This window comes from Amphiprion ocellaris, chromosome 4 (assembly GCF_022539595.1).
Source record: "Amphiprion ocellaris isolate individual 3 ecotype Okinawa chromosome 4, ASM2253959v1, whole genome shotgun sequence".
In the NCBI taxonomy this organism is placed as follows: Eukaryota; Metazoa; Chordata; class Actinopteri; family Pomacentridae; genus Amphiprion; species Amphiprion ocellaris.
In genome coordinates this window covers 29,540,616-29,553,550 of record NC_072769.1, presented here as the reverse complement: position 1 = coordinate 29,553,550, position 12,935 = coordinate 29,540,616, and the positions used below count along the sequence as shown (strand labels likewise).

Here is a 12,935-nt window from a genome sequence, read left to right as displayed (position 1 = left end):
TCAAGCCATTTTAATGAATCTGAGGATAAATAGGGCAGATAATGATGAATAATGCATTATCTATCTATCTATCTATCTATCTATCTATCTATCTATCTATCTATCTATCTATCTATCTATCTATCTATCTATCTATCTATCTATCTATCTATCTATCTATCTATCTATCTATCTATCTATCTATCTAAATCGATATAGATATAAAACAAGCAAATTAAATTAAATTGAATTAAATCATGATTCACTTCAACTTAGTTATTATAAATCTTAATGTAGAAAAGGGGATCTTACTAAAAGAGTCATTTGCGTTTACACTTCTTAGCAAACAGTAACCTTTGGGGAACTTTTAGACAGCGTCCAGGGAACATTGCCTGAAAATTCCCTCACGGTTACTGTTCGCTGAGGTGTCAGAGAACGTCCAGGGAACAGTACCTGAATATTACTATTTGCTGGGTTGTTATTCATGCGTAAATTCAGCTTTATTTTAAAATTTTGATCTTGGTTTTACTTTGACTTCAACATTACTGTTAGATAAAACATGTAGAAATTAGAGCTTTTTTAAAAAATGTTGACTTATTGCCAATTAATTTAGAATTGATGTGTCAAGCACAAAAGTTACTCTGCTAGGTACTATTTTCACAAATATTTAAATTATCAACATAAAAAATAACAAGTTATAAAAGTTACACAGTATACCCTTTTAAAAGAGTGATATAAATCGATGCTGCTGAAGCCAAGGAACTTTTTCTGCTGGATCCTCTGGGGATTGTTGGGTTGCTGGTTATTTGTGTTTTTCATTCATGTTTCATTCTTTGGGATGTTTGCATGTAGAATTTTGTAGGATGTTAACCTTAATTAATAATCAAAATTAGACAGGTAATTTGTTTTTCTTGTGCATATAATATTGTGGGATCCTACCTATAATAACTAATTGGTGGGGTTCATTTGCATAATGAATAATATTGTGGGCTTTTAACCTTAATATTGAATTCAGTCGGGTAAGTTTGTATTTCTGCAGGGCTATAAGTTGAATCTTTAAATGAGTCAGGGAAAAAATGCATAATTATAAAATATCACAGGGTCTTAAGATTAATATTTAATTTAGTTTGGCAAATTTGTATTTCAAATAATACTGCAGGGTCTTAACCTCAATATTTAAACTAGTTAGGTAAATTTTCAAGGCCAGTCCTATTTCTGTACTGGAAAGCACTTTGACTCCGCAGCTGCTGGTTAATATGTACCATATAAATACCAGTGACTTGACCTGATCTGATTTGATGTGATTATTGACTTATGGACTTTCTAGGTATCCTGCTTTTGCTAGTGGACTTTTTTAAGCCCTTGTTCTTAAAACTGCTACATAAATGAAGTTAGTACTATTGTTAATATTATTATTTTTTTGGTAACTGAGCAGCACCACCTCATGTCAACCTGCACTAAGCTGGACCCACCTTCACTCTTAATAAGGATTCCAGTTTTTATTGTTAGTCCAAAGAGTTTAATTACTGATATCACACTACAAAGAGACCACACAGGGTTTGCATGTCCTATTCCCAAGTGGACTTTTACCTTTATTAGCTCAGCTCACACTTCCTGGTAGGCAGACAATCCGTCTTTTATCTCACTGACGGTGTTTTTAAAACTGATTCATTTACATGTTGTCCTCAGGGCTTATGGACTGCTAGAGGGATTCTGACAACATTTTTCAGGACTTAATTCCGTATATTTGCTCTCCATTAACACACAGGTAAGATAAATTTGATAATAGAACAGGATATAGCATAAGAAAATGTTTTATCTTAACAGTTAAATAGAGTTGATATCCAATTATGCACAACTAGTACCTGTTCTTATTTCAGCAGTTGTTTTTTCAGTCTCTTGTTCTCAGTTTATTGTTATTCAGATTGGCCTTTTTGTCTTGTTTTACTGTAGTGGCTTTGTGTGAGAAGCATAGAGCTTCCACATGTGATGGAAACCAAACCTCCTTAATGAATTAATGATGAACAGATGATGATGGGAACCAGAGGTTAAATTACACATGCTTCCCTCCGACAATAGAGCTGCCACTCTTCAAAAAGCCGCTTAGCCTAAACACGTGATGCTTCTCGTTTAGAATGCATTAAAACTAAAAAGAGAGCAAATCAATGATGAAGGCAATCACTCTTATTTTCCCTATGACAGCTTTAGGCACGATAGTGTAGTCATATGTTTGCTTATTCAATAGACCAAGTTTTTTTCCTAGTTTATATTAGTGAACCAGGACTGAAGCAGCTGCTTATTGAGAAGAAAGTGAGCTGAAGAATCTTTGCCGCCTCTAAAAAAGGATCAGTTTGAAGAATCTCATGACAAGTTACAGCAACAGAGGATTTTTCAACCATGCCTACCATGACAGCGAGACTCTGGAGATGGATAGAAGGTATGTGGTAATATAATAACAGAAAATGTGGTTTATTCTTCAAACGTGCATCAACACAGCATTTTTACTGAAAAAACACTGCAATTTATCAAGGAATGTGTGAAAGAGTTTGTGCTGTGATATTGAATATACTGTACTTCGTAAAAATAAACAGAGTGTCCTTAAGGAACATACATGGATGGATATGATATTTTTCCTGGTTTTATCCCAGGCTAGTTTAATTGAATTTTAATCTTTTAGTTATATTTTAACGTCTAACCTGTAGACTGTGAAGTTTCGAATGAACCCTTACAGTAAGTTAGTTCTGCACTTCCTTGTTGAATCATGTGTCCTTAAAAGCACCAGTTCGAGAATAAAACACATCCACAGACAAGAATTCAAATTCCAGTTCCTGATAACACCAGTTTTATTACACGTCATAAACACCAATGACCTGAATGATAAGCCTGTCAGTTTAGCACTCTGCATGTTATTTGTTCTGTGCATATCATCAAGGTATTCAAGTAAAAGCCACCACACTAACCCCTATGCCAGCCAAGACCCGGCCTCGTGGGGTGAGTTTCCTGATCGGACCCCCAGTGATGGTGCTGTAGGGAGGGCACCATGGCAGGGGGAGAGCTGGAGGCAGACAGGAGAAAACACCCCCATGGGCCCCATCACCACACGGCAGCATAACCTGAGTTAGTGGACCCAGTCTAGATTTGTTTTAAAAATTATTCAGTCTTTCTTTGCTCATATACTAATGCATTGTATGGAAGAAAAACATCAATCACTGCCAGACAATGCATGTTTTGTACGCGTCTCTATGTGTTGCTAAGGGACACTTCTGTTGACACGTCCTCTCACTTTTTAAAAACACCTTTCAGATCGCAGTACATTTCACACGGACTCACAAAATGATCCATCTCCACCTTTTCAACTTCCTTCTGCAATGTCAGGTAATGGTTTAACCAACTTTTCTCTGTAGACAGTAGCTTCCTTATACATTTGCATTTCTTTTTCTTCCTAAGCTCTTACACTGGAGACATGGTAGTGCTAAATACACATGAAGCTGTAAAGACATTTTAAAAAATAAGTATTCAGATCATGTTGACCTGTTGACTTTAATTACCAGCCAGCTTATAAATTCACAACAAATAATTATTAATGGAGGCTGTCGACAACAGAACAATACACGACAAGGAGGACAAGGAAGGTTAATGAAAATTAAACAGAGGGCAGGGGATTGTTGGAGTAGTGTGACCTCCATCTGACATAAACTACAGTATTGTATGCCAGCTTCTGTCGAGAACAAAAATAAATCGGAGTGATTATTTATTCATGTCAGACTTTTCTATTTGCATTGTGTCCATTGTGCTGTATCATAATTAAACCCTTGTATAATTTCTCACTGCGTCAATAGGTTAGAGATCAAGCTTTCAGCACGACATGTTTACATTTTTGGACAGACATGCAGCATTGTGCAGTGTCAGTCTTTCAGCTATAGTTTGGATTGCCATGAAATTTGATACAGATGTTCATGATTCCCATAATTAGTTTACTCATTTCATTTCTTCATATATTTGACAGACACAGCTCCGTAACTGACAGAAAAAACACTTTAAATGAGCCAGAGTTGGCCCAAAATCTTCATCTGTTGTGCTTCTCCAGTTGTGTAAATGGCAACAAAAATCTGAATAAAATGACTTAACATAATATCCATGGTATGCAATAAAATTAATAAATATAAATGATACATACATATATCTAATGATATTTCCACAGCTTTATTTTATGTTTTATGCTAATTCTACAGTCATGAACAAAAGTTTGCATGCACTTGTAAAGACCATTTATATCATGGCATTGAATTTACAATGACTCCTGTAACTCTGATTTTTTTTTCATGATGGAATGATTGAAACATGTGCATCTTTATTTTAAAAAATCATGCATTTTGGTTCTTTCCTAGATTTATTATAGGTTTTCTTGAAATATGGCAAAATCTGCTGGGTCAGAAGCATACATACAGCAACTTGAATTATAAGTTTTGGTGATGTAGAAAGCTGTGTTAATCTTTTCTCTTTTTTTCATGGCATGACCACTTATGAGCGATTACAATTGACTACAGCTGATTTTAGGTTTTCCTGAAGGACGGAAAGGTAGCATTCCATTTACTTTGTGGAAAACACCAGAGCATAATACTGCCACCACCATGCTTATCAGTAGGTATGGTGTCCTTGGGGTAAAAGACCTTGACTCATTCAAGTCAGTGATATGTTGTTTCAGATTTTTGCTGAGTTCCTCAGACTTTTCAATAGTAGTATCTGTGGCTGAGTCTATGACTATGAGTGTGTCAAATGGGCCCATATTTAAATTAGCTCAGAGATGTCAGCAGCTGTAGTCAATCAAGTTAACGCCAGGAAAAAAAAAAACATTAACACAGCTTTCTGTATCACTAAAAATGATAATTCAAATTGCTGTATGTTTATTTTTGACCCAGCAGATCTTGTCATATTTGCAGACCAGGACATACATGGTCTTTACAAATGTATGTATACTTTTGTTCACAACTGTACTACATTGTAAAAATAAATCTGAATTTTTCTAGAATTTAAAATTTATGATATTTTTTAAGTAACACAAAACACAACAAAAATAAACAGTAAAATATCATGAATAAAACTTTAATTGTGAATAACCATACATTTTTAAAAGAAAATAGAATTTTTGGGCAGAAATGAAAATATTTCAAATTCCAAACTAATTGCCCCTAAGTAGTTTGAATTGAAATGAACTTAATTAATTAGCAAATGTTATTAGGCTAATACATCAAACTCTTTGTGAACAGTGCACCAACATTAACTTGCTAGTACTGTCATTGCAAACATTATCATGTAACTGACAGCATTTATAGTAGTGACACAGCTGGCACAATGCCACTTTTATGGACACTGATAGTTTCATTATTGCAGGTTTAATCAGAACAAGAGCTGAGGTAAATACAAGTTCAATGGCACTCACAGTAGCAAATAGCCAACTGTAAACTGTGCTGTGTCCTATAAAACTATCAGCAGAGCTTTTTGCAAATGTATTTACGTTACAGTCATATCATAAAGTTATGTGCAGCTAATCAGAAAACTGTAGACAGCAGAAGATAATGAATAAAAGCATCTTATCTCCGTTATCTGTTCACAACTGAGCAGAAATCCACTTTTTTTGGTCATTCATCCAGGTAACATGACAATGAGATGGAGAAGAATGACAGTGAGAAGGATGAGCATGTTTCCTGACGCAGATCCCGCACATGTAGCTTTCACAGAGAATGCCATCAGGAATGAGATGGAAAATGGTAAGTGCCTGTAGTGGGTGTCGGATTATACCCGTTGGACATGCACAATATGAGGCGGGACACCTGATATGCATTCTAGATGCAGTTGTTGCAAAGACAACAGGCAGCACTTTGTCTTGTCATCTTGTGTCTGACAGAGGAACAAGACCTTGTCAAAGAACTTCTTGCTATGTCCGCACGAGACCGGACCCGGGCCATTCGGGACCTTCCAATGAGTTTTGAAGAGAAGAAGCATATCAGGTGTGTATGAAGTCACAAACAGTTGAAGGTGATAAACGAGGCCTTGCCAGTGTTGTTAAAGGCATTTAGTTAACCATTACACCCTGCTGGGAACCATTAAATAAGCAAAGACTTGGGGTTATTTCAAGTGCAGTCTGGTGGTGTTGCAATGGTCTTTGGAGGAAGACATATGTTAGCAAACATACTCTTCTTACACAAGAAACTATAAAATGAAAGTCCAAAGGGTTTTCTGCAGACTACATACCTATGTCATTGTTGCTGATAGAGAGAAAATTGTGGACTAAAGGGTTATGTCATTAACATATTAATTTTTCTTATAAATGACCTTCACAGGAGCCAAGTAGAGGCATTAAAGTCTTTAAACAAATCGCGCCAGTTCACATGTTTTGCAGATTGCTCTGAAAATGTGTCACTGGTGAGTTTTTCATCCATCACAAAACAAAATGCTGCATTTTTAGCTATGATTTATAACCTGTGATTGTACTGTATACGTGTGACAAGCTGCTGTTTCAGTCTTTTCGCAGGGCTGGTTACAGTATAAAGTCAGCCAGGCAGACCCTGGAACTGTGGCAAGGCATCATGAAAGAGATCGGTGGCAAGTTTGGCTCCAGTGTTCTCTCCTATTTCGTGTTCCTCAAGTGGCTTCTCATGTTTAACATTTTCTCCTTCCTGGTCAACTTTGGCTTCATTACCATACCGCTGCTTGTTTACGACCCCTCACCAAACATACCCCCAAATGTGAGCTTCAGAGGACTGGAGCTACTCTCTGGAGCTGTAAGTGGAGGCATTTACCACATCTATTACCAGTATAGTAATACAGTATATTGAGTCATTTTTTCCATTCTTGTATAATTTGAAGCTACTTTAATCTATAATTTGATTTCACAACAGATAAAAGGACTATTTAGATCTTTTGGTTCAATCTCACTGCTCTCATCTGCATTGTTTTGGGTCCACATCAATCATTTATTTTCACAAAAAAAAAAAAAAAAAACCTGACTATAACTGAACAGCTAATAGACACAGTTATTAAGTAACTAGTGAACAAAATTGGGCATTTAGAATCTAAAGAGCCACATATTTCCTTTTGGTAGGTGGTGGAGACCAAAACAGAGATAAAAAAAGAAATGAATGAATCCTAAACTTATATCTAGTATGTTCCAAATAAATGGCAATGCTGCTGTGTATCTGCTGTATATATGAATAGGAGGCTGTTTTCTAACACATCAGCTCTATCAGCTTGATAAGGTAATACTGGGTTAATGCACAACTTGTTGAGCTTGACAAAAATAAGCAAATTCAACTGAGATGCTGACTTAAAGTGACAAACAGCTGATGTACATTATGTAATGTTTTCATTAGACTCTAATTATTCTTTCTGCACTGACTGGATGATTTTTTTTTGGCTTCTCTAGGGGTATTTCACCTATACTGTCATGTACTATGGTGGCTACAACAATGCAACTACTGTGGGTCAGGTGGAATACGACATGCAGCTAGCCTATTTCTTCACCATCGCAGTCTATATGGTGTTGTGTGGAATCGCACTTATTTTCAGGTCAGTTCAGTCGTCTGCTTGACTTCTCCAATAGCGGTTCCATGCATTAACCCGGATTTTCTGCACTCTTCATCTTCTTGGTATATAGTAATTTTTGCAACCTGTTTTTATCCTCATGCAGCATGGCAAGCTCATTTAGGCAGAACTATGTTCTAGCAGACTCTGTTTCGGACAGTGCATGGCAGCTTCTATGCAGTTGGGACTTTAGTGTAACCAATGAGAGGGCAGTGAGACAGCGCAGGAACAACCTCCGTGTCCAACTCAAGGTGATTGATATTGTGTTTCAAACCTATTTGTGTTGATTAAGACAACAAATCAAGAAAGATATGTAAAGTAGAATATAAAAAAACTATAGCTGTATCTATCAATTAGCTTTAAGAGCATAATTATTGTTTCAATAAGTGTCATTATTATTATCATCACCATGTTTGCTCTCTTTTTCTCCAGGAATCTTTATCAGAAAAAGACCAAGAGGAACTTCTAACGCTTTCTGAAAAACTGAGGCACTATGGGGTTCATTTCGGTTCCTGGCTTCTCTCCACCGGCTTGGCTGTTGGTTGTGGAGCCAGCATCTACTATCTCTGCCAGCATGAACAGGAGGTACACAAGTCGAGATTGACTTATTAGGCATAAAGTTCAATTAGAATACTTGTTCTTCTTGGTTGTTGTCTACATTCGATGCAAAAATGTTTCCTCTTATTCTGGGAAATGTAAGTCTTGCTGTCGTTAACACCAGTTTAACAAAAAAGGTCTTTAAAATCCACGTCAGTGTGTGTCATAAACTTACTGGATGTCCTGTTTTGAGTCACTTACCAGCAGAGCAATGTTTGATTCATTTCATTACACGTACTGTTCGTCATAGGGTGTGAACTATCTTTGTTGACAGATAACCTCTGTTATCTTTGTAGCGGGCAACAGATACTGAAAACTGGTCTCTGAGTCAAGAGGCAGAGACTCTCCTGGTTCCCTTTGTGGTGTCTCTGATGAACCTCGCTATCCCACTTTTTTACTCCCTCTTCAACAAATTTGAACACTACTCCAGCCAGCGCCGACAGATCTACACTCTGGTAGTAAGGTCAGATTGCAGGGTTAGATATGGTCTAAGGCTTTAAGAACAAAAGAAGATCAAGGATAAGTTTTTTTTTCTTTTTAATGTTGGGAAATGCTTTTATAGTGTCATTTAGATAAGAAGCTTGATACAACTCTCAAGTATCTAGAATCAGCAGCTGCTTAACATAAAGACTGGAAATGGTTGAAACGGCTTACCATGCGTTGCACAGATAAATTTATATAATTGTGTATATATTCGTATTTCAGCTATGCTATTGAGTGATAGTAATGGCACAAGAAGGAAATATGATGTAAAAACATCATTCATGATCTCATTTTGTTCTTACAAGAAAGCAAATAATTCCCCCAACTCTTAATTTAACTACCAATAATGCTTAACATCTGTTCTTATCTTTTCCCATTTGCAGAAATGTCTTCCTCAGATTGGTCATTCTGGCAGTTTTATGTTACTACTGGATGAATGTGGTGGCTGAGAAGTTTTCGGTGCGTTTGACTGAAAGTAACCCAGTTTAGATTTCGTCAGTAGATCTCTACAGACATTCATTCATGACCATGTTTTCCCACCAGTGCTGGGAGTCCATGGTAGGACAGGCTTTGTACCGTCTGGTCATCTTTGATTTTCTGTTTCTGATGTTGGGATCCTTCTTTGGAGAGTTTCTTAGCAAGTGAGTTACACAACTTCAAGTCTGTTTGTGCTCTTAACAATCACTTGAATTAGAGAGTTTTACCTTAGCTGTAATTCATTTCTTTGTAACAGTGTAATTGGGACCAGATTACTACCAAGTCTGGGGGTTCCAGAGTTTGATGTCGCCAGAAATGTCCTCGACCTCATCTACGCACAGACTCTGGCCTGGTAAGAACAATTCATTCAACACTTAGTGAGAATCCAACAGTGGCTCCATTGAATTTTAATCAGGTATCATATTGACTCTCTTGGTATCACAGCCAATTTAAGGTTAGATTCTGCCTTATTTTCTTTCCATAGGATTGGCATCTACTTCTCTCCTCTCCTGCCTGCCATCCAGATTCTCAAATTCTTTCTCTTGTTTTACTTAAAAAAGGTAAATGCATGTTTTCAAGGTGTTTTGGAGGTGAACAAGGCCAACACAATGCTACTGCTGCCAAAGCTGCTCTATATAGTCTTTAAGGCTCATGTTACTCTATTTGAGCATGTAGGTCAATAATTAATTAAAATCCTCTCAGCACATGGACTGCATGCTTTATTTTGTGTCACGGAAAGGATAGCCAAGGGTTTTATGCAGCAATCATTAGGCTTGAATTGCACCAGACAAGGTCAATCAATCCCAGAAAATTAAATGACTTCAGTATGATTTGTAATTTGATCCACGCTGGATGTGGTGTTGCTGAATGTTTAATGAACATGCTGAATGACCTTTGAAGCAGTGCTAGTCAAAGCCCTGATGTTTTTTTTTTTTTGTTTGTTTGTTTTTATTATGGACTGAAGTAGAAGTGACGTTTGGGCGGCACTGAACTCACAGTTTTGTGATGGCACTACATGAGTGTTTACAAGGATAATTTGTGAATAATTGTGTTTGTTTGGGTGTATATAGGGTTGTCCATATGTTTATTTCTTTTGAACCTCCCCAGGTCAGCCTGATCCAGAACTGCCAGCCTCCCCGGCGATCAGGCAGGGCAGCTCAGATGCGAACTATCTTCATCTTTCTGCTCTTCTTCCCTTTCTTCGTGGGAGCCCTGTCAGTGGTTGCATACACTGCTTGGACGTAAGAGGGCACGACTTAAATAGAGACAAACAAAATATGTTCTACAAGCTATTTCCCCTCTGAGCAAGAACATAACACATGCTGCGTTATTTATCAACATAGTAAATTCATTCATCCTTGTTTTGTTCACCCTGTCCTGCTCTGTAGACTGAGTCCGTCTGAGCAGTGTGGCCCTTTTCGGGGACTCAACAGCACCTTCACTGTGGTTGAAGTCTGGATGACAGATCTGGAGGGACTTTCTGATTCTCAGTGGGTAGTCTGGATCTACCAACATGTCATCAGGAGTGAACTCTTCTATTTTCTTGTCACACTGATCATCATGTAAGTGCGAACTGCAAGTGTAGTGTTTGTGTTGCAAGTACTCTATTGTGTTGACGCGAAATAAAATCCAGTTGTAAGCCATGTTTTGCATTTAAGTGTGTTTATGTGTGTATTCATGTGCATCTTTTGCATCTTTGTGTCATTATGCAAATCGGTGTCCTGGTCAGTGTCATCATATACATCTTTTGGCAAGTCACTAAAGGCCGCCAGGAGCTCATCAGACTCCTGAGACAACAGATTATAAATGTGAGTTAAGTATGTGTTTGTTTTGTTTTGAATGTATTTTGTCGACCTTTGGGAATAAGTGCGGCCCGTTTAAGCTGGGATTCACTTGAACGTCACATGTTTGTTTTTTCACAGTCTTTCTCCCGTTTCTCTCTCGCCAGGAGGGGAAAGACAAATCCTTTTTGCTAGACAAGCTGCAGAACCTCCAGAAATCTCTCCCGAACAGAAATCCCAAACAAAAGAAGCAAAAAGAGGTTTGCTGTGACAGTTTTTTTTGTGCTAGCTCCATCTTGCGTCCAGAAGTTTGTTATCAAGCACATCAAATACTTTCTTCTCTTCTTCAGCACACCAAACGGCGTTCGGATAACCACTCCTCGAGCAGTCATTCCAACTCAAACGCCATGGTTCAGGCTTTACTTGCTCGCCGGCAGTTTGAAGAAGAGGGGGACAGAGGCAGCGCTGAAGGAGTGCCCGTTCCCTCCGACATCTCCACCTCCAGTGCGGTGATGCAGGCCATGTTAGCCCGGCAGAGAGCTGAGAGAGAGCAGGATGATGAAAACTCTTCCTCCTCAGACGCTCTGGTGCAGGCCTTTGCAGCCAGGCAGAGGGCCGAGGCTCAAGAGAGGGATGAATACTACAGCACAGCAAGTTTTTCCGAAAACCCTGTCAGCGGTTCCAGCGCCGTCATGCAGGCCATGCAAGCCAGACAAAGAGCAGAGGCGGAGAGAGGGCATGATACGGACGACCTGCCATCTCCGGTGTCAAGCGTTATGATGCAAGTCATGCAGGCCAGGCAGAGAGCAGAGGAAGAAGACAGGATTCAGTGGGTCCCTGCTCCACCACAAAGCACTGCTCCTCCAGGCTCTAGTGCTCTCATCCAGGCCATGTTGGCCCGACAGCAGGCCCAGAATGAATATGATGATGGTTACTGAACAGGGGCTCCAACTTTTAAGCCACAGAGAGAAAAGTAGACGTGAAAAGAACATTTGTACGCACTTTCAAGACTAACAAACTGCACTTTATGTTGTCACTCACAGTGAGTTAGCGTCAGTCCAGAGGTGAGGTAATTTCCTCAGACTGTGCTACACCCAGTCCTGCTGTACATGCAAAAGAAAGGCTATGAGAGAGTGCAGGTCCACCTCTTCATGCACTTTTTACTGAGTAAATTTCATAAATCACTACTCTAAAAATGAACACTAGGCCTGATCTTGTGCCATTTGTAATATTATTTGTGTATCATAAACAGAAGTTGTCAATACTATATGGAAAAGCAAAAATAAATACGGCTCTGCAAAATTAGTCACCACCATTGATGGAGTGAGATGTAATTTTGCAAACACAACACTGCCCTCTGTAGGACATGTTAAACTTTAAGTTTGTCACACAATCTCTATGCTCTATAGCAGGGCTACTCAACTTACCATTGCTCATGGGCCACATAGAAAAATATCTCTGTTTGTGTGGGCCGCAACCTAAAAGTGCTAATTTAATATGACTGAATTATGTAAAAGACATTTAAATAATTAAGGTAATATTCAATAACAAAATATTTTAAATGCACTACAATACAAAGACAATTTCATTAGGCTTTTGTAAAAGTAAAATAAGATTTTGTTGAACATATATTATACTTGGCCTTATAGATCTATTTGTGGCTGTTTTCTGCATTTCCAGTAAAAGCAAAATGGCCAAATGTCATGACATAAAAAAATGTCATATATATCAAATTACAAAATGGGGCTTTATTCACAAAATATGAACAAAATACATACTTACTGCATATTAGCACTTTTTTGGTAACAAACAAAAGTACTGTTTCAAAGTTTTTAAAATATTTTTCAAGCAATGCTTTTTTGAGAAATTAACTAAATTACATCAAAAAACTAAGTAGGCTTTATTCCAAAAAAAGTAAATAAATTAAGAGATTGCTTATAAAAATTAATTGGCCTACTACTCCAAAAAATAAAGTAGAAATTAAATCTTGCACATCACAAAAAAAGTTCATCTGTGGCCAAAAACCAACCATTGTAA

At 37.8% G+C, this 12,935-nt stretch overlaps 1 protein-coding gene across 1 annotated transcript; it reads left to right on the top strand.

Annotated features, from left to right (window-relative positions):
* The first annotated feature begins 1,589 nt into the window (after nt 1-1,589).
* tmc5 (transmembrane channel like 5) lies at nt 1,590-12,203 on the top strand. Its single transcript, XM_023273214.3, has 21 exons — nt 1,590-1,747; nt 2,243-2,416; nt 2,912-3,096; nt 3,283-3,354; nt 5,631-5,747; nt 5,885-5,987; nt 6,321-6,402; nt 6,501-6,761; nt 7,403-7,545; nt 7,667-7,811; nt 7,993-8,145; nt 8,454-8,620; nt 9,024-9,099; nt 9,184-9,281; nt 9,374-9,469; nt 9,602-9,677; nt 10,225-10,358; nt 10,506-10,679; nt 10,847-10,925; nt 11,066-11,158; nt 11,249-12,203. Exons 2-21 carry the CDS (start codon nt 2,343-2,345, stop codon nt 11,834-11,836), a joined length of 2,916 nt encoding a protein of 971 aa, XP_023128982.2. The 5' UTR covers nt 1,590-1,747; nt 2,243-2,342; the 3' UTR covers nt 11,837-12,203.
* The last annotated feature ends 732 nt before the right edge of the window (nt 12,204-12,935 follow it).

What these genes read in the sequence shown, in the direction of transcription:
- tmc5 (XM_023273214.3), top strand. Translation starts at nt 2,343, where the DNA reads ATGACAAGTTACAGCAACAGAGGATTTTTCAACCATGCCTACCATGAC. An exon ending in GAAGAGAAGAAGCATATCAG is followed by an intron (nt 5,988 to 6,320) that starts GTGTGTATGAAG and finishes TGACCTTCACAG; the next exon opens with GAGCCAAGTAGAGGCATTAA. An exon ending in TGGTGGCTGAGAAGTTTTCG is followed by an intron (nt 9,100 to 9,183) that starts GTGCGTTTGACT and finishes TTTTCCCACCAG; the next exon opens with TGCTGGGAGTCCATGGTAGG.